The 18,287-nt window shown below is 40.0% G+C and overlaps 1 protein-coding gene across 5 annotated transcripts in view; it reads right to left on the reverse strand.

The window, feature by feature from the left end:
• Positions 1-7,360: 7,360 nt before the first annotated feature.
• The window catches only part of Tada2a (transcriptional adaptor 2A), a 51,280-nt gene continuing 40,353 nt past the window's right edge, over positions 7,361-18,287 (reverse strand). For all 5 annotated transcript variants that reach the window (XM_071603008.1, XM_027950323.2, XM_071603007.1 and 2 more), the window contains 6 exons: positions 18,158-18,268; positions 16,522-16,593; positions 14,137-14,269; positions 13,141-13,184; positions 10,602-10,675; positions 7,361-8,225 (listed from right to left, as the gene is read on the reverse strand). In XM_071603008.1, the coding sequence (XP_071459109.1) occupies positions 8,040-8,225; positions 10,602-10,675; positions 13,141-13,184; positions 14,137-14,269; positions 16,522-16,593; positions 18,158-18,268 (620 nt within the window). In that variant the 3' untranslated portion in view covers positions 7,361-8,039. The remainder of the gene's footprint in view (positions 8,226-10,601; positions 10,676-13,140; positions 13,185-14,136; positions 14,270-16,521; positions 16,594-18,157; positions 18,269-18,287) is intronic.

Consider the following 18,287-nt stretch of genomic DNA (forward strand, 5'->3'; position numbering starts at 1 on the left):
CCTTCCATGTGACTTTAGCATGATGTGAATTATGTGGTACAACCTGAATGCAGTTAAACAGAACTAGCAAAGGCTCAAAGGGAAAGAAAGGGAGATGCCAGTTGTGTTGTATACCTTATGTGATATATACCTTATCCCCCCACTGTTCATCTTTTTCTTTTGCAGTACTTGTGAGTGGAACCCAGGGCCTCACACTTGCTAGGCAGATGCTCCAGCACTGATCACATCCCTCAGCTTTATTTATCCCATTTAATCTTCACCAAACCCAGTCAGGTAGGGATTATCAACCACACTTTAGACAGGAGGGTTAAGAAACTTGCCCAAGGTTGCATACTACTAAATAGCAGAACAAGGATTAGTACTCAGATTTTTCTAACACACCAGGCAGGTAAACAAGAGATCATGTATCCGTACTGATCATGTCAGTAATGTCAAAAGTAAAAAATCGTACTTTTTCCTCAATTATTTCTTGCATAAACCCTTCATTAAAAGTGAGTGTTTAAGAGGGCTAGGGATATAGCTCAGTTGGTAGAGTGCTTGCCTTGAATGCACAAGGCCCTGGGTTCTATCCCTAGTAGCACCACCAAAAAACCCCACACAAAACAAAAGTGAGTGTTTAAGCCAGGCATGGTGGAGCATACCTTTAATCCTAGCAGCTCAGGAACCTGAGGCAGAAGGATCACAAGTTTAATGCCAGCCTCAGCAACTTAGCAAGACTCTAACCAACTTAGTGAAATCCTGTCTCAAAATATAAAATAAAAAGGGCTGGGAATGTGGCTCAGGAGTTAAGTGCCCCCCACCCCCCTTCATGGCATTGGTACTTTTTTTTTTTAATAACTAGAATGTATTCTAGTATTTCTTGAAAGGAAAAAATATTTTTTAAAAATCTTCTTTAAAAAGTAGAACGAAGGGCTGGGGTTGTGGCTCAGCAGTGTGCTAGGTGCTGGGTTTGAGCCTCAGCACCACATAAAAATAAATAAACAAAATAAAAGGTATTGTGTCCAACTACAACTAAAAAATAAATTTAAAAAAAATAGTAGAACAAAGAGGGCTGAGGTTGTGGCTCAGTGGTACAGTGCTTGCGTAGCACATGTGAGGCACTGGGTTCCATTGTCAGAATCATATAAAAATAAATAAAGGTATTGTGTCCATCTACAACTAAAAAAAATTTTTTTTAAGTAGAGTGAAGAAAGAAAATATTCCCCTCCCCCAAGAGTTAGTTACCTGTAGTAATGATAACACCACCATAAAAGGTAAAAGACATGCTTTTAAAGACACCCAATGTAATTAATGCTGCTTTGCATAACTTCCTACCACACCAAAGAGGAAAAACCTGGTCCTACAAAAGGGAAGTACATGTACACGTCAGCCCAAAAGCTTGGAGATTTCCCTGTGGTTATGGAATGCTACCCATAACATCCAAAGCCGCTGAGTATGCAAATGATGAAGTGGAATGTGACAGTAGAGCAGCAAAGGTTCCCAGATGGGTTAAAAGGCAACATCTAACCTCCTGAGTTGCCCATCTGCTCTTGCTTTGCTAAATAGTAGCAAATTTGTAACAGAAAGTCAGTAACCTCAAATAATTCTTCACCAGACTCAAGAAGCATACTTCCATGTAAACATACCCTCTGCATTGTGTGTCTCCAGAGCCCTGGGGCAGTGTCTGGCTATATCCTGGATGCTAATTAGGGGTATCCCTTTTCATCAGAGGGCTTCTAAGCTTAGGGCTCCTATATCCTCCCCAATCTTGCCACCTGTGCTGGAAATCCCATGCTTTGTCTTTCCTCTTCCTAGTTTCCATGGAGACCCAACAATTTACTTTTTTCCCCCAAGTCTTAGCCATGGTTATTTTTAACTGGAAAACTCTGAGCCAGGTCACAGCTGGGATCTGGATGATGCAATGACGTCTATAGCCACCCTTCTCTCCCACAGACTTCTCTCCCACAGACGGACGCCTTCTTTTCTGCAGTTGCTGGGGGCGGAGGCACTCCTGGGAGACTGTGCTTTCAAAAGCGTTTTTTGCTTTACATCATGAAGTTAAAACCCAGGCCCTGACTTAGATCTGACAGGTGTCCTGAATCTGAAGCTGTGTACACTCAGAACTAGAAGATTATTATTTTGGGGGGAGGGGAGTGGGGGGATCAAGGAAAAGTTGACATTGCTCTCAGCTGTCTGGCTGCAGTTTAGGTACATGGGGGCTCTGGCTCCTATCCCCCAGCAGAGTAGCTTTATCTGCTGCGGATTGCTCTTGATTAAAAAGAGGATTCTAACATGGGACAAGGTGGTAACAAGTGGAAGAGCTGTTTCCCATCTCTCCAACAGCAAATGCCTATGTTATCAGGGTCAGAACACTGCTGCCCTCAGTCACAGAAGATTCACATCAGCCCACCCATCCTTGATACTTGGCAGCCAGTGCCTTCAAGGCATATCTGAACTTTTTGTACACTCCTTTTCAATAATTTTTGGGAGAAACTATTCAATTACCCTGAATGTTGCCTATTTCACCTTTGACAACTTTCTAACATCAGAAACTGGAGGGAAAAAAGATATCTTAGCTCCAATTCAAAATCACTTTTCTTACTGGGAATAGGCACAACAATGTGATCCCAGATACTCAAAAGGCCAAGGGAGGAACATGATAAGTCAAGACCAGCCTGGGCAAGGACAACTTAGCAAGACCATGTCTCAAAAAGGGCTGTGGCCCAAGCACCACAAAAGAAGAAAGAGAGAGAGAGAGAGAGAGAGAGAGCGAGCGCGAGCGAGCTTAACCAATGGTTAATGAATAAATTACAATGATTGATTAAAAAAAAAGGCCGGCGGGGGTGGGGGGTGGGGGGTGGGGTGGGGCTGTGGCTGTAGCTCAGTGGTAGTGTATTTGCCTAGCACATGCAAGGTCCCAGGTTCCAAGCCCAGTACCAAAACAATAAATAAATAAGTTCCACATCCCAGAATCCATTACATTTTTATTTCTTAAAACATTTCTGTTTTCAAGAAATTCCCTACATGAAGGGTGATAATGGGGTGGGGGGAGCAAATCAGTTTTTCTATTGTTCAGTGGGAGAAATGAGAGGCTAGGTCATTTCAAACAATTGAAAATGGAAGTACCCTTGGGAGAGAGCTCTCCTAACAAAAGAGAGCTGCATTTGAAGTGTCATGAATTGGAACTTAGCTGTCAGTTCACTGAATAAGAGGTGATAAGATGACAACATTTCAATCTAAGAAAGTGCTGGTTTCTTAAAATGATTATGAGGTCTTCTTTCTATATTTCCTAAGATGTTGATTCTAGTCAACGTAATTCTGAACCAAGGCAGTAAGCCATCTGGAATTTTTTTCCCCTACATAAGACCTCAGGAGTGATCATACTAGATGAAAAATCATTGCTTTGATGGGTATGGTAGTGCACACCTGTAATCCCAGTGACTCCAGAGGCTAAGGCAGGAGGATCCTAAATTCAAGGCCAGCCTGTGCAATTCAATGAGATCCTATCTCAAAATAAAAAGGGCTGGGGATATAGCTCAGTGGTAGAGTGACCCTGGGTTCAATCCAAGTAGCACAGAGAAATTAAAAAAAAAAAAAAAAAAAAAAAGGAAGGAAGGAAGGAAGGAAGGAAGGAAGGAAAAACCATTGCTTGGCTTAAAAGACGAGATGAATTCAACCCAAGATTAGTCTGGTGCCACAGAAACCTACCCCCTGTGCTCCAAAGTAGATAATGAATGCATCAAATTCAATTATTCAGCCCTAAAAGATATAGAACAATTCTGGGCTAGCAAAGTTTAAGCACTGGGTTTTCAAAGACAAGGGCAGTGACCTTGAAGGTTTCTTTTCTCTTGGTTTTAGGTTTTAAGCCTTTAATCTTCACTGTCCATATTATCTTTTTTTTTTTTTTTGGGGGGGGGGTAACCAGAGATTGAACCCAAGTGTGCTTAATCAAACTCAGCCATACCCCCAGCCCTTTTTTATATTTAGAGACAGGGTCTCACCTAGTTGCTTGCAGCCTCGCTAAGTTGCTGAGGCTGGCTATGAACTTGAGATCCTCCTGCCTCAGCCTCCTGAGTCACTGGGATTTCAGGCATGTGCCACCTTGATCAGCACTATCTGTATTCTTATCTCCACTTTATTACCATCTCAACATGGAAAGGGCCTAGCATGTGATGGGTAACAAGTAAGTAACTCATTGTGACAAAGCAATTTTAATGTCAGAGCGAAACATTCATCCTTTCCTCAAATACCTGTTTTTGATTTATAAGCTTGGCTGATCAAATCAAAGGGCAGCTGATACTCTTTCACTGTAGTATATACCTCAACTGCTGGAAGCCAGGAGAGCAGGCAAACGATGAATAGAAAAAGAACTTCCTTCCATTAGATATGGAAACTGTCCACTCTATCCCCTTCTCAAAGGCAGCACACTAAGACTTCAGTGCTGATGCCTGTTTCCAGGACAGCCTACTTAGGTTCTAAAATCCCCCAAATTAAATGTTCTTTATTATTCTTCCACTCCTAAAAGTCCTAAGTCAACATAACTTTGACCATATAGGCTGCTCTAATCCTTCTTGAGTTCTGAGATCCTGTTCAATTTCACTTAAAAGGGCTAATTATTATGTCTGATCAAAGAGGGATCATTTACCTTAGTTGGGCCACCTTTTCTACACAAGACCAACAGAAATGAGCCAGGTACAGTGGGGCACACCTATAATCCCAGCAACTCTGGAGGCTGAGAAAGGAGAATGGTAAGTTTGAGGACAGCCTCAGCCTAAGCAACTACCTCAAAGTAAAAGAGAAAAAGAATTGGGGATGTAGCTCAGTAGTAAAGTGCCCCTGGGCTCAATTTCTAGTACCAGAAAAATCAAAAAAGACCACAGAAATGGCAGTATCCCATTGTACCAGAGATTTTTTTTTTTTTTTTGCAGATCTGAGAAAGGTGAGCTGCATCTAGCTAAGCACATTGGAAAGGAAAGCAAAGCTCCCAGTTCAGTAATTCAAACAAGTTAAAAACCAAACAAACAAACAAACAAAAAAACCAGAAAGCATCCACAAAGACATACTTAAAAATGGGTGGGTGATGTTGCAGAATGCTGTTTAGAACACAGATCACTCTCCTGCCTAGAGATGGGTAGAAAAGTGTTTTTTTGAAGTAAATAGGGAATGTGTAATTTGGGCCTCTGATTCTTTTGTTTCTGCAATACTGAAGTTGGAACCCAAGGCCTCATGCATGCTAGGCAAGTGCTCTACCACTAAGCCATGTCCCCAGCCCTGGGCCTCTGATGCTTCACAGCAGAGATTTTTAGTTCTCTTGATTACATATTTCCTAAATTAGAATAACTTATCAATTGGGATTGTGTTTTTACTGATGAATACTATCAATCTTCCTACTTTTCCAGCTAACTCACCAGCTGAAGATTTCAATGACTGGTTTGCTTAATTGAAGTTCAGATTTTAAAAAGGGTGGGGAGAAAGGTAAACGAGGAGGATAGAAACTGGAACCCAGGAAAAATAATCTGTAAATATTTCATATTAACTGATCTCAAGAAACAGTCTTGGTCTTTGAGTACAGGAGAGACTCATTACATGGAAAGAAATTTGTTTTCTATTTCCTACCACTGGGAGAGAAAGATATGCATAAAACTCCACCAGAAATCATTTTTTTTAATATTTATTTTTTAGTTTTAGGTGGACACAATATCTTTATTTTATTTTTATGTGGTGCTGAGGATCGAACTCAGTGCCTCATGCATGCCTGGAGAGCACACTACCACTTGAGCCACATCCCCAGCCCCACACCAGAAATCTTTATTGTTAAATTGGAATAAAAATTCTTGAGTTCTGTGATCCTGTTCTTTATTTATACTGCTGAGTTTCCAGAGTAAACTCTCCCTCTTTTGAGCTGATCTGGACTAGGAGTGACATCTAATCAGTGGAGTTGGTTTATGGCCAACCCTGCCTAAAAGCAAAGAAGGAGATCCAATGTTCTTGGAAAGACCCTTGCCAGCTCTAGTTTTTTAATACTAGGTGATGACACAGAAGGAAATAATGTATTTAAGATAGTCACATCGGATACCAGTAAGTGCTCTTTTATTATAAATGCAAAAAAATAAGGACTCCTTTCAAGAGTACTCCTCACCCAAAATAAGGCTAGACCTTTGAGAAACTCACTAGGGATACTAGGTCTTAAATTTTGCAAAGCTGGGTTTACCAAAACAATAATAATCCTACTTTCTAAAATCTAGTCATTTGTTATTGCAACTTTATTTTCCTATCATTATTTTCAACCATGTTTTTCTCCTCCTCAAATTTACTGATTCCCCACCCATTTTTCAGCACTCAATTGGTTCTGAGGTTTCTATCAGTCTGTCCTACTAACCTCCCACTCCTAACTACCACAGCTGCCCCTTGTGTTCTAGCCAAAGACATCTCTTGGCACCATTTTCCTTATTCCCACTGCTGCCCCCACACCAACCCCCACCTCCTATGTCTAGAACAGCCTCCCACTTCCATCTGCCATTTTTCTCTTGCCTCTTGATCTTACCATTGCCTCAAAACCCACCTCTCCCAAGAAGCCTACCTTAATCAAAATGAAGGATTCTGCACTGATGGCTACTGTGTCCCAAATTTTCAAAACATGAAATATGTTTCTTGGATAAGAGGCAATTCCTTCATAACTAACCAGGGTGATGGTGGTGGTGGAATATGTTTTCTAGAGATAAAACTATGCAAAAAAAGAAAACCATTTCCACAAACCATCCTTTTCAAAGAATAGAATTCTTCTATTTAAATTCTCTAAAAAGTATCCTTTTCACTTTTCATCCCCTATATGATGTCTACTAGCAAACTGCAAGCATATTTACATCAGTCAAAACTTTGCACTGATGCTCCCAACAACCACATACTACTCACATGTTTGAATGTTAAAGGAACTGAAGAATCATTGGCTATTGGAGGTGATCTGTGCAGATTCTGCACAAATTTCTATATACATTTTGCTTCTAGCAGAAATGATATATCCATGAATTTGGCTTCTTATTTTGCAGAAAGGTTTGAGGTCCAAGTTTCAGTTGTGGTGGTGCTACTCACCCCATATCTAGTGAGTCTTGTATATGAAGCTGTTTTACTTCTGTTTTAAAAGCAGCTTTTATTGCAGGCTAGCCTTTCACCATAAGAAATTAGGGTTCAGGTCTCAGTCCAAGCAAAGCTGAGGTTAGTTGCATCATCTCCATCCCCAGGGACCTGGTATCCTGGGAAACCCTGGGTAAGAACAGGGTGAGTCCAGGACACACATGTTAGGAGAGATGGTGCAGCGTGACGGGGCGGGCATCCAACACCCTAAGTGTGCTTTAGTTACCAGAATATTCGACACACCCACAAATTAAATAGCAAAAACACTTTAATCCATTAATTCTAAAAATAACAGAGACATTTTATATCCGGTGCCACCTCCTCAAAAGTCTACTACAGATCAGACAGCCACACTGCAAAGTACATAGTCAGACATCAGAGATGCAGTTTGGGACAAGAACATCACGGGGAGATATTCCTCCTCTTTGCTTATAAACATAAGTTTCAGCTTAAAAAATCCTTAGAAGAGAGCCTTTCTCATGCTCTCAAACCTTTCTCTTTTATTCTAAATTTCTCTGCAATGTCTGAAGGCAAAACAGATAATCAGCAAATAGCTCTCAAGTACAAGGATCTGAGCTGAACTCCTGGGAATAAACACTGTGGTTTGGTTTGGTTCTATTTCTACCAACACTGTGATGTGAGGTACTATGGTTCTTGTTTTAGTTACAAGAGGTGTTAGGAATAAATGCCCACTCACATTTAATAATAGCTTATCTAGCACACAACTCTGCAGCACAATACCAACATAGGAGTGCTTTAAAGCAGGGTAAAGAAGAAAGCAGACATTAATACAACTGAAGGTTTCCTTTGTCCTTCCCCTCTTTTTACAATGATAATTTGGATGAAAATCAAACTTTCAGAATGCTTATACTGTCCTTTGACCCACCACATTCCAAACTTCTGACTTGTGATCCCAAGCCCTTGGAGCCTCAGGCTTTAGTGATGTATCCTTCTCGGATGAGGAAATCATAGATTTTCCGGGTTTTGTTCACGTCTATCTTGATGAGTGCTCTTGCCTGTGCCAGTCTCAAGCCTCCTTGCTTGTTACATTCGTTCAAAAGAGCAGATTTGTATTCTAAATAGGCTCCAGGGACCAACCTCACCATCTGACAGAGCTGCAAGACACAGCAAATTTAATAAACATTAACATCTGTCTTTCTCATAATTTAATCCAGCAGGTACAGCAAAAAACAAAAAAGTGACATCAACTTCAAACTATTTATAGGAGCTGTTGAGTGGCTGGACCACATTCCACTTAGTCTGTTCCTATCTAGAGACCAACACTACCTAAGGATAGACAACCAGGAAGAAAAAATCAGGGTGTGATGCTAGGAGAGCCTATAGCACGTGCAGGCTGGCTCAGGGGCCTGGTTCTGTTAGGAAATACATGTATGTGTTCCTGAGGAGCCTGGCTCACTCAGGAGTGGAGCATTAAATGCCTGGGTGGGGCCCCACACCATCCCAACACTCTGTCCAAGAAGAGCCACAGGGCACAGTGGGGACACAGAGTATAGGTGCTTAGATTCCCAAGTGTGAATCACATTATTGTTAGTACTGTCATTAAGGAGTAGTCCCTGTTTTTGTGATTACATTTCCTACTCTGGAGAAGAGGACACTTTAACTGCTAAAAACCTAGAAAGGTTGCTCAATTCCAGTTCACCTGCCATTATCCAGCAATGAGTAGTCTGAGGTCACCATTATGTGGCTAAGGATAAAAATATTTCTAGGCCATTCAAAATTTGAATCAGATTGGCCTGTGACTTTCTTAAGCAATATGTAGATAAAATATGTACCTCCTTCTACCTCCAAAATAATCTTTACCATTCCTGATGGATAAAATAGAACCGCACTACAATGGTTCCTTGTAACATGAGCTAATGCCACAGAATGGCAGGTGGAGGACTGATCTGGGGAACTGTAAAAGGGGTACGTGAGGAGCAGAGAGGATGCTTCTCTGTTGAAATGGACTTCATGTCTCAGACATATCCTGTTGAAAATCTGACAAAGGCAGTGTGAGTGTGTGTGTGTGTGTGTGTGTGTGTGTGTGTGTGTGTGTGAGAGAGAGAGAGAGAGAGAGATAGATGAGAGAGATATATGCTGGGGACAGAACCCAGGACCTCAGGTATGCTAGGCAAGCACTCTATAACCGAGTTACATTCCCAGTCCCACTATATATATAAAAATTAATGTATGACTAGGGCTAGGGACATAGCTAGTGGTAGAACCCTTACATAACATGTGCAAAGTTCTGGGTTCAATTATCAGCACCACAAAACAAATGAATAAAAATTAATTTATGACTATAAAAAGTGGTATAGAGACAGTCCAAAAATGTTTTAAGTGAAGGTTACATCGTTGGAATAAGTACAGAACTTCTCAAAGTGACCAATCTCATAGGAAATACCGATTTTTATGTAAGTTATTTTAAGTTTATAAAAAAAACTTCATTTACATAAAGTTCCTACTGTCTGACACAAAGTAAATGCTCAGTAAATAAGAATCGTTATTATTTAATTGACATTATCACATGAACTTTCCCCAAAAGAGGAATGGTAGCAGGGTAAAGAAAGTTTTTTTGTTGTTTGTATTTGGCACTAAGGACTGAACCCAGGGATGTTTTTACCACCAACCCACATCTCCAGTCCATTTATTTTTTATTTTGATACAGCATCTTGCTAAGCTGCTTGGGGCCTCACTAATTTGCTAAGACTGCTTTTTTTTTTTTTTTTGATACTGGGGATTGAACCCAGGGGCACTCAACTACTGAGCCACATCCCTTCTCTTTTTTATATTTTATTTACAAACAGGGTCTCACTGAGTTGCTTAAAGCCTGGCTAAGTTGCTGAGGCTGGTTTTGAACTTGTGATCCTCCTGCCTCAGGCTCCCAAGCTGCTGGGATTACAGGTGTGCACTACCATGCCCAGCTGAGACTGGTCTTGAACTTGCAATCCTCCTGCCTCAGCCTCCCAAGTCCTTGGGATTATGGGTATGCACCACCATGCCTGGCAAGAAAAGAGCTCTCTGAAACCTACCAAGGATAGCTCCTAGACTACAGGGACACACTAGACCTGTGTACATGTTAGATGAGCAGAACAAAATAGGCTTGATACTGTAATGTTAGTTTTTTTTTTTTTTTGGTATATGTGGTACTGGGGTTTAACTACATCCCCAGTCCTTTATTTATATATATATATATTTTTTTTTTTCAATATTTTTTTAGTTGTAGTTGGACACAATGCCTTTATTTTATTTTTTGTTATGTGGTGCTGAGGATTGAACCCAGCATCTCACACATGCTAGGCGAACACTCTACTGCTGAGCCACAACCCCAGCCCCTAGTCTTTTATATTTGAGATAGTTCCCCAGGCTCCTAAGTAATTGAGATTACAGACAAGGGTACCACCATGCCCAGCTTTTAATGGGCTTCTCATAATAAGTAAATGAATAATCAGCCCGTATTCTCTTCCCCAAAGTCCCCTTCTTTTTGTTACCTCCTTTTCTTTTTCATTCAGCTTTTCTGTGCCAGGGAGGCCAGTGAGATTCAAGGGTGGTGCACTCCGTCTACCTACAAGACACAGGCAGGAAAAAAAAACAACATGTATTTCATAGGAGCAACAACTGCTCCGGTATAAAGTATAACAAAGTTCGAAGCACAGACCAGTTAGGTGTAGGATCAATACATCAATCTGTAGAAACACTCAACCTGCCCCTCAGGCCTGTTTAGCTAGAAACATGCACATCCCAATATTCACTTGAAAATAAAAATGAGGGGCTGGAGATGTGGCTCAAGTGGTAACGCGGTTGCCTGGCATGCGCGGGGTGCTGGGTTCGATCCTCAGCACCACATAAAAATAAAAATAAAGATGTTGTGTCCACCGAAAAACTAAAAAATAAATATTAAAAAATTCTCTCTCCTCTCTCTCTCTTAAAAAAAATAAAGTAAAAATGATAATTCACGTGTCCTTTGCTCTGCCAAAGTACACAATCTCATATATCTTAGCATGTAATATGACTGCTCACCACAGCAGTTATCATCCATTTCTTCCTACCACATAGGAGACTAAGATCCAAAGCCCAGATGTCATTCAGTAAAGAAAGGACATCCACTGCCTAACTTAACAACTGATGAATGGAAATAACAACTCTGCAGGAGAGACATTCCTAATCCTCCCAACTCTGCCAGCAAGACAAGGTAAACATGGTAATTAACCAAATACCATGTGCCTTCAGATCAAAGGCAAACTGTTAGGCCAGCAAAAGGCCCTTCTTATTAATATGTGAGAGAATATCTGTTCCTTTCAAAGGAGCCCTGTTTACCTAAAAGATACACACACAGGAACAATAAGCCATTATATGGCAAAGCAGGAACTAAGGTCAACTCACATACCTGAGAAAGAAATCCAAACAGGAGATCACTGGCCAGGCCAGGATGGGAAGTTTGAGGTGCAAGTTTGGGGTGGCAGCGCGGGGAAGGCGGGGGTGGGGGGTGGGTGTATTTTGAATGTATATTTGAGATTAATGTTCTAGGGGTGAATGGAGTGAGTTAAGCAAAAGAAAATGTAGAATACTATATTAACAAGTTTTATGGGGAACACCTTTTACAGAAAGAGAAGGGACTATTTTAAACTGCTCTATTGAAAAAGAGGCTCCTCTATAATATCAACAAAGGAGATAAGGGCTTACCCTAAATGCTCAAAAAAGAAGATAAAAATCATATGGCATCTCACAAGTCACCAGAGGCTGGCTACAAGCAGTGATCCCCAGGCTTTCAACCTTTCATTACCTAAAGAGCAACTCCCAGCAGTAAGAAAGCAGGGTCTCCTCAACCTAAATATAAGGGGTGAGGAAAACTAACGCTAGCCTAAAAACAAAAACAAAAAAACAGTGAATAAGTGAGTGCATGTGGTCAAAAAACCCCACAAATACCAAAGCTGTGTAATCATGTTAGCCAGTTCATTCATTTTAATTAGCCAGTATTAAGTATTCTGTATTTAGATTGCATGGAAGGACTGGAAGTAAGAAAATTTAAAAATAAAACATGGATTTCATTGTCTTGACAACTCCCTAAATGGCTTCTTTTCCTCTTTTAAGTATTCAGAAATAATTTACTTAAAACAAAGGGGGGGAAATATTATTCATCAAAGAGCCTTATCTGAGCCCTATCTAGATTCTGAATGTCATAAATAATTTAGCAAAGTCTATTGTTCAGAGCCTTCAAAGAATGGTAAAAGAGCAAATTATTATTATTATTATTATTTTTGGTGCTGGGGGCCTTGTGCATGCGAGGCAAGCACTCTACCAACCTGAGCTATATCCCCAGCCCCATGAATTGCTTTTTGACTACTCTATTCCTACTCAGTGGAATGGTCTGTATATTCTTATTAGGAGAAATGGCTATCTATTCATATGGAGTAGAGGGAGATGATAACTAGGAAAACAGGCAAAGAAACACCACAATCTTGGTTCAGAGCAGCACAAGTAATACCTTCCCAAATCCCTAGTCATTGATTTCCAATCACCAAGAGCATCAGAGAGCATATGGCTTAATCTTGCTTTGTAAAACTAATCTCAAAAATAGGACATACCCAAAGAGTTAAAGGTTTAGAAATAGAAATACATAAAGTCTACCGCTTATAAAAAGCCTGAAGTTTCTGGCAAGTAACATGTTTCTTTCCCCATATCAGAAAGATTTTTAACTTATCTTATATGAGATGCATCTCAGAATCTGTGGTAGATATAACAGCAGTAAACAGACTGTGAAAACTAGTAAAACAAAGAAGCTACCTTTCTAGAATCCTTTCTTCACCTGTCTTCCTACTCTGGTTATAAATTAGCCTAACATTTGATTACTATTAATCCACTGAGAAGAAGAGGACTACTGGATCACCTCTCAAATACAAACTTCACAATCAAGACTTACCTGGGGCTGGAGGCTGCTAAGTGGTAGAGAGCTTGCTTATCACCCACAGAGCCCTGAGTTTCATCCCCAGCACCAAACATACAAAAAAGACTTGCCTGGGAAATAATTACCTGAATTCGAAGCCATCGGAATGGAAGGAGTCAGCCCAGAATCACTAAAACAAAGAAAAGGAATTTAAGCTTAGGTCATATCAAAGAAGGCAATTTCCAAAAGTCCCTATGGGACTTTATCAGGAAAGTCACTTTGAAGAGATATAATAAGATAAACTGCATAATGTTTTACAGGATACCTTACTATACTGACCAGGAAAGAAAATCTCTTCTGAGGGGAAAAAAACTCCTTGGATTGGCTAAGGAAAGTTTGTTAGTTTGTGTGAAATAAGAGCTCTTAGCATGGAACATCCCAACAGCATTCATGGGGAAGGGAAAGGAATGTGATTTTCAATGCAAATCATACCAGAAGACAAGGGGAAAAAAAAAAAAGGCACAGGTGGAAGGCTAGGCAGAACATACTAATTTTTAAAAATAAGATTACAATAGGAAAGTAGGATTGCAGGAGACCAGTTGTTTCTTAATTGTCAGTGCTGTACTATTTCTGAGATGAACTTCTAAAATCTTTTTGAAAACAACTGTGGAGCAGGAGGGTAATGGGGATTGAATCCAGAGGCACTTTACCATTGAGCCATATCTCCAGTAAATAAATAGAATATCCACAACAGTAAACAGACTGTGAACACTGGTAAAACAAAGAAGCTTTTTTGTTTTTTTTATCTTGAGATAGGGTCTCACTAAGTTGCTTAGGGCCTCAAACTTGTGATCCTCCTGCTTCAGCTTCTCAAATCATTGGGATTACAGGGGTACACCACTGGACCCAGCTGAATTTTTTTTTTTTTTTTTTAATTATGGGACCTGTCATTACATATTTGTACATACACACAATATAACAATATAACTTGGCTAATATCATTCCCTAGTATCTTTCTGAATTCTTCTAGCTACCCAGATTTTATTACTTAGCCATCTCAGGTGCCCACAGAATCTGAAACACATGTGAAGCTAAAGTGTCCCAGAAGGAGTGCTTCCCCATCCAGGTCTTGAATTGCTCACATGTCAGCCTGCCGACGGAGCCACTGTTGGCAGGCACTACTGTCTTGGATGTACTGGAGAACTTCAGAGAGCATGGTGCGTTTAAGGCGTTCTTCTTCTCTCGTCTTCTTTAGGTGATCATATGTTCTGGCACCTGGAGGTGTAGAAAACACCATGACCACAACGACAATGCAGCAGAAGGCAAGGGCCTCTTAACCAATCAGCAAACAGTTTGTCTTTTTTTGTTTTTTTTTTCCTGCAAAACTGCATTCACTATTATTATTATTATTATTGAACTGGGGATTAAACACACGGTCATTTTACCACTGAGCTATATCCCCAGTCCTTTATTATGAACATCATACTTTTATTTATTTTTATATGGTGCTGGGGATCAACCCAGGGCCTCACATGTGCTGGGCTCTACCACTGAGCCACACCCTCAGCACTACCACCCCCAGTCCTTTTTAAAAAAATATTTTTTTGAGTTATACATGGACACAATATCTTTATTTTGTTTAATTTTATGTGGTGCTGAGGATTGAACCCAGTGCCTCTCACGTGTGAGGCAGGCTCTCTGCCAGTGAGCCACAACCCCCGCCCCCCCGCCTAATCCTTTTTATTTGTTATTTTGACAATAGGGCCTCACTAAAGTTTCTGAGTCTGGCCTCGAACTTGCAATCTTTCTGCCTCAGCCTCCTAAGTAGCATGTACCACCATGCCTGGCTAATTTTACATTTCCAAAATGGTTTCTGTTGTTAAAAATAAAGACTATTACACTTGAACTTATATCCATAGAGCTATGTTAAGAAGCTAACTACTTTTTATTTTTATTTATTTAAATATTTATTTTTTAGTTGTAGTTGTACATAATACCTTTATTTTATTTATTTTTATGTGAGCTGAGAATCAAACCCAGGGCCTCGCACATGCTAGGTGAGTGCTCTGCCACTGAGCTACAGCCTTAGCCAGCTACTTTTTATTTTTTGAGACAGGGTGTTGCTAAGCTGCTGAGACTGCCCTTGAATTTATGATCCTCTTGTCTCAGTCTTCTGAGTTGCTGGTATTACAAGCATGCACCACTGTACTGGGCCATAGCTACTTCTTGTGTGTAGTGGATATCTTTTAACTACCACAGAAACTTCAAATATGCAGAAGAAAGGAATGCTATAGATCACTCCAACAGCAATAGTAAAACAACAGAAAACAGCCTGTATATGCGCTGGAGTTGTGGCTCAGTGGTAGAGTGTTTGCCAAGCGTGAGGCACCGGGTTCAATCCCCAGCACCACATAAAAAACAACAACAACAACAAAAAACTAAACAAAATAAAGGTATTGTGTCCATCTACAAATAAAAATATTTAAAAAAAGAAAATAGCCTTTATTAAGGATTTGCTGTGTGCCAGGTGCTATGTTTTCCCATACAATCTTTCTCTTTCTCTCTCTCTCTCTCTCTCTCTCTCTTTTGTAAAGGGATTAAACCCAGGGGCACTTAGCCACCAAGCCACATCCCCAGCCCTTTTTTAATTTTTTGAGACAGGGCCTAGCTAAATTGCTGAGGCTGGCTTTGAACTTGTGATCCTCCTGCCTCAGCCTCCCAAGCCACTGGAATCACAGGCATGTGCCCAGGCACATGTACCTTGCCCAGGCACACAATCTCTAATTTAGTCTTCATTCTAAGAGACTCAGAAAATGAAAACTTGAATAGAATTACAGAGTCAGTAAACAGTGGAGTCAGAATCTAAACCTAACCTGACTAGTTTTTTTTTTTTTTTTTCCCCTGTGCTGGGGATCAAACCCAGAGCATCACACAGGCTAGGCAAGCACTTTATCACCAAATTATCTGAGTTATATCCCCAGGCGTAAGCTGTATGGTTTTAACTGCAGTAATACACTGCCTTCCCATACGACCTGGCTTTACTATTAACTTGATCTTGAAACTTTAGTTTCTTCATTAAACAGAAGTAACAGTACCCCATAAGTTTGTCATGAGACACTAAATGACATGATGCAAGTTTGAACAAGTTCTCATAGGGCCTGGTGCATTAATATAATTATGACAGGACCTTAAGTAAATGGGTACATGTACCTAGAGTCAGCTAAAGCTTGGTAAATAAAAACAATCAGGCCATGAATAACTAAATTTAAAAAGGGTAAAGTTAAAACCTGGAATTGGAAACAAGAGCTACAGCAGAATCCTACATCTAAAGCACCACTCTCTTTTCTATGTGTTATGACTTTTATGCTACCTCAGATAATCTATATAATGATATTTATAGGGATTTAACAGATGAAACTTTTCTAGAAAGATTGAAAATTCATTCTGAAAAAGAAAAGCTTAATTTAAAAAAATCACAACCCCTTTGAGAATCCCTGCATATAAAGATGCCCCTTTTATATACTTACTACAAAAATTGGTAATGCCTGCTGTCCTATATTCCTGGAGCCGCTTGATTTCCCTTCGAAGTTCAAATTCCACTGTTTTCCCCAAAAGAACAAAGGAAAAAATATTTTAAAAACAAAATCAACATCAATAAGTATTTCTGCTGTAAAGCGTTTTCAGTAATTCTTGTCTTACATAAAAGACTGGGCAATTTCATCTAGGGAATCCTTTTTATTGATAATCTTTTATTAGAAATTTACCCAAAAGCTGAGAAAAGCCTACTCTAAATGTCTCCAGCTGCCATCTCCAAATGCAGTAGCTGGAAATTTTTTTTTTTTTTTAAGTTTTCTCTTAGAAAACTTAAATTGGCTGAATTCATGTGTCCCCTAAAGTAATGAATATAATTTGTTAAATAACCAAGCTTTCCTGGTTTATCTATTCTCTCTCAAAATTTTTACTCATACAACCAAGTTTGTGAAACCCATCTCTGGTATTACTTGATGTTGCCCTAATGCAAAAGAAGAACACAAGTTCTCAAGTCCCAGTTAGTTTCTTTATAGCTTTTCTCCTATAGGGACAAAAGAGCATTGTGTTTTCCATAAACCAAAGATTTCTGCCTCCTCTGAGAACACAGATCAGGTTGCACTGCTCAGGTTATTATGTGAAAGGGCATTCAAACTTGGGTGCTTTTGAAACAGAGGATGAAGGAAAAGCCTGGACAATCCATGGGGTGTAGTTCTTTGGAGTGACACATAAACCAGGGATGACACAAACTGGGACAGGAAGTAAAAGATCAGTCACTCAGAATGCCAACCAAACAAGGTGTTTGCTGAGGACAATCAACCTGGCTCAGATAAATGCCTGTGATGCTTCCTAAGAAATATTTGCATGAAACAGGGTAAGAGCCCTGGCAAAGAACCACCCAGAACAAAACTAAAGGGCCAAATAGACTTCATGATAAAAAGTGTAGAAAAGTCAGCCAGTCCATTCTGTCTTAGGTTAGGCCTTACTGACCTCACTTCAAATTTTTTTTTTAGTAAAAAATCAAAATATAAAATGGATGAGCTCCCTCCAGAATACCAAAGAAAGGCAAGAGAATGATGGAAGTACAATTTCCATGAGTCATCCAACTCTGTTCCCATTTTTGGTACTGGGGATTGAACCCAGGGGCTGGCTATTAACCAATGAGCAACAACCCCAGCCCTTTTTAAAAATTTTCATTTAGAGACAGGGTCTCCCTAAGTTGCTGAGACTGGCTTTGAACTTGGGATCCTCCTGCCTCAGCCTCCCAAGCTACTAGGAGTACAGGTGTGCGCCACCACGCCCGGCTTCAGCCTCCCATTTTTAAAACTACTTTTTTTTTTTTTTTAATGTTGATTTATTTTCTTAGTTGTAGTTGGACACAATACCTTTATTTATTTATTTATTTTTATGTGGTGCTGAGGACTGAACTTGGGTCCCGCCTGTGCTAGGTGAGCGCTCTACTGATGAGCCACAATCCCAGCCCCTTAACATCCCTTTTCTTGCTCTCACAGTTCCAAATTTATTTCAATAATAATAAAGGGGAGTAGAAACAGACATATCCATGTTATTCACTTCACATAAAATACACACACACACACACACACACTTGTTCATTAAGGCTCAAAAACCACCTACATGCATGGCTTTCAATGAACTTATCATGTTCCACTGGACCCACAATCCTTGCAAATCGCCTCATTGTTTCATAAAGGTCTTGAACCTCCTTGGGATAACGCCGTTCCATTACTACAGAGAAAGTAAAACA

Source organism: Marmota flaviventris, chromosome 17, assembly GCF_047511675.1.
Source record: "Marmota flaviventris isolate mMarFla1 chromosome 17, mMarFla1.hap1, whole genome shotgun sequence".
Lineage (NCBI taxonomy): Eukaryota > Metazoa > Chordata > Mammalia > Rodentia > Sciuridae > Marmota > Marmota flaviventris.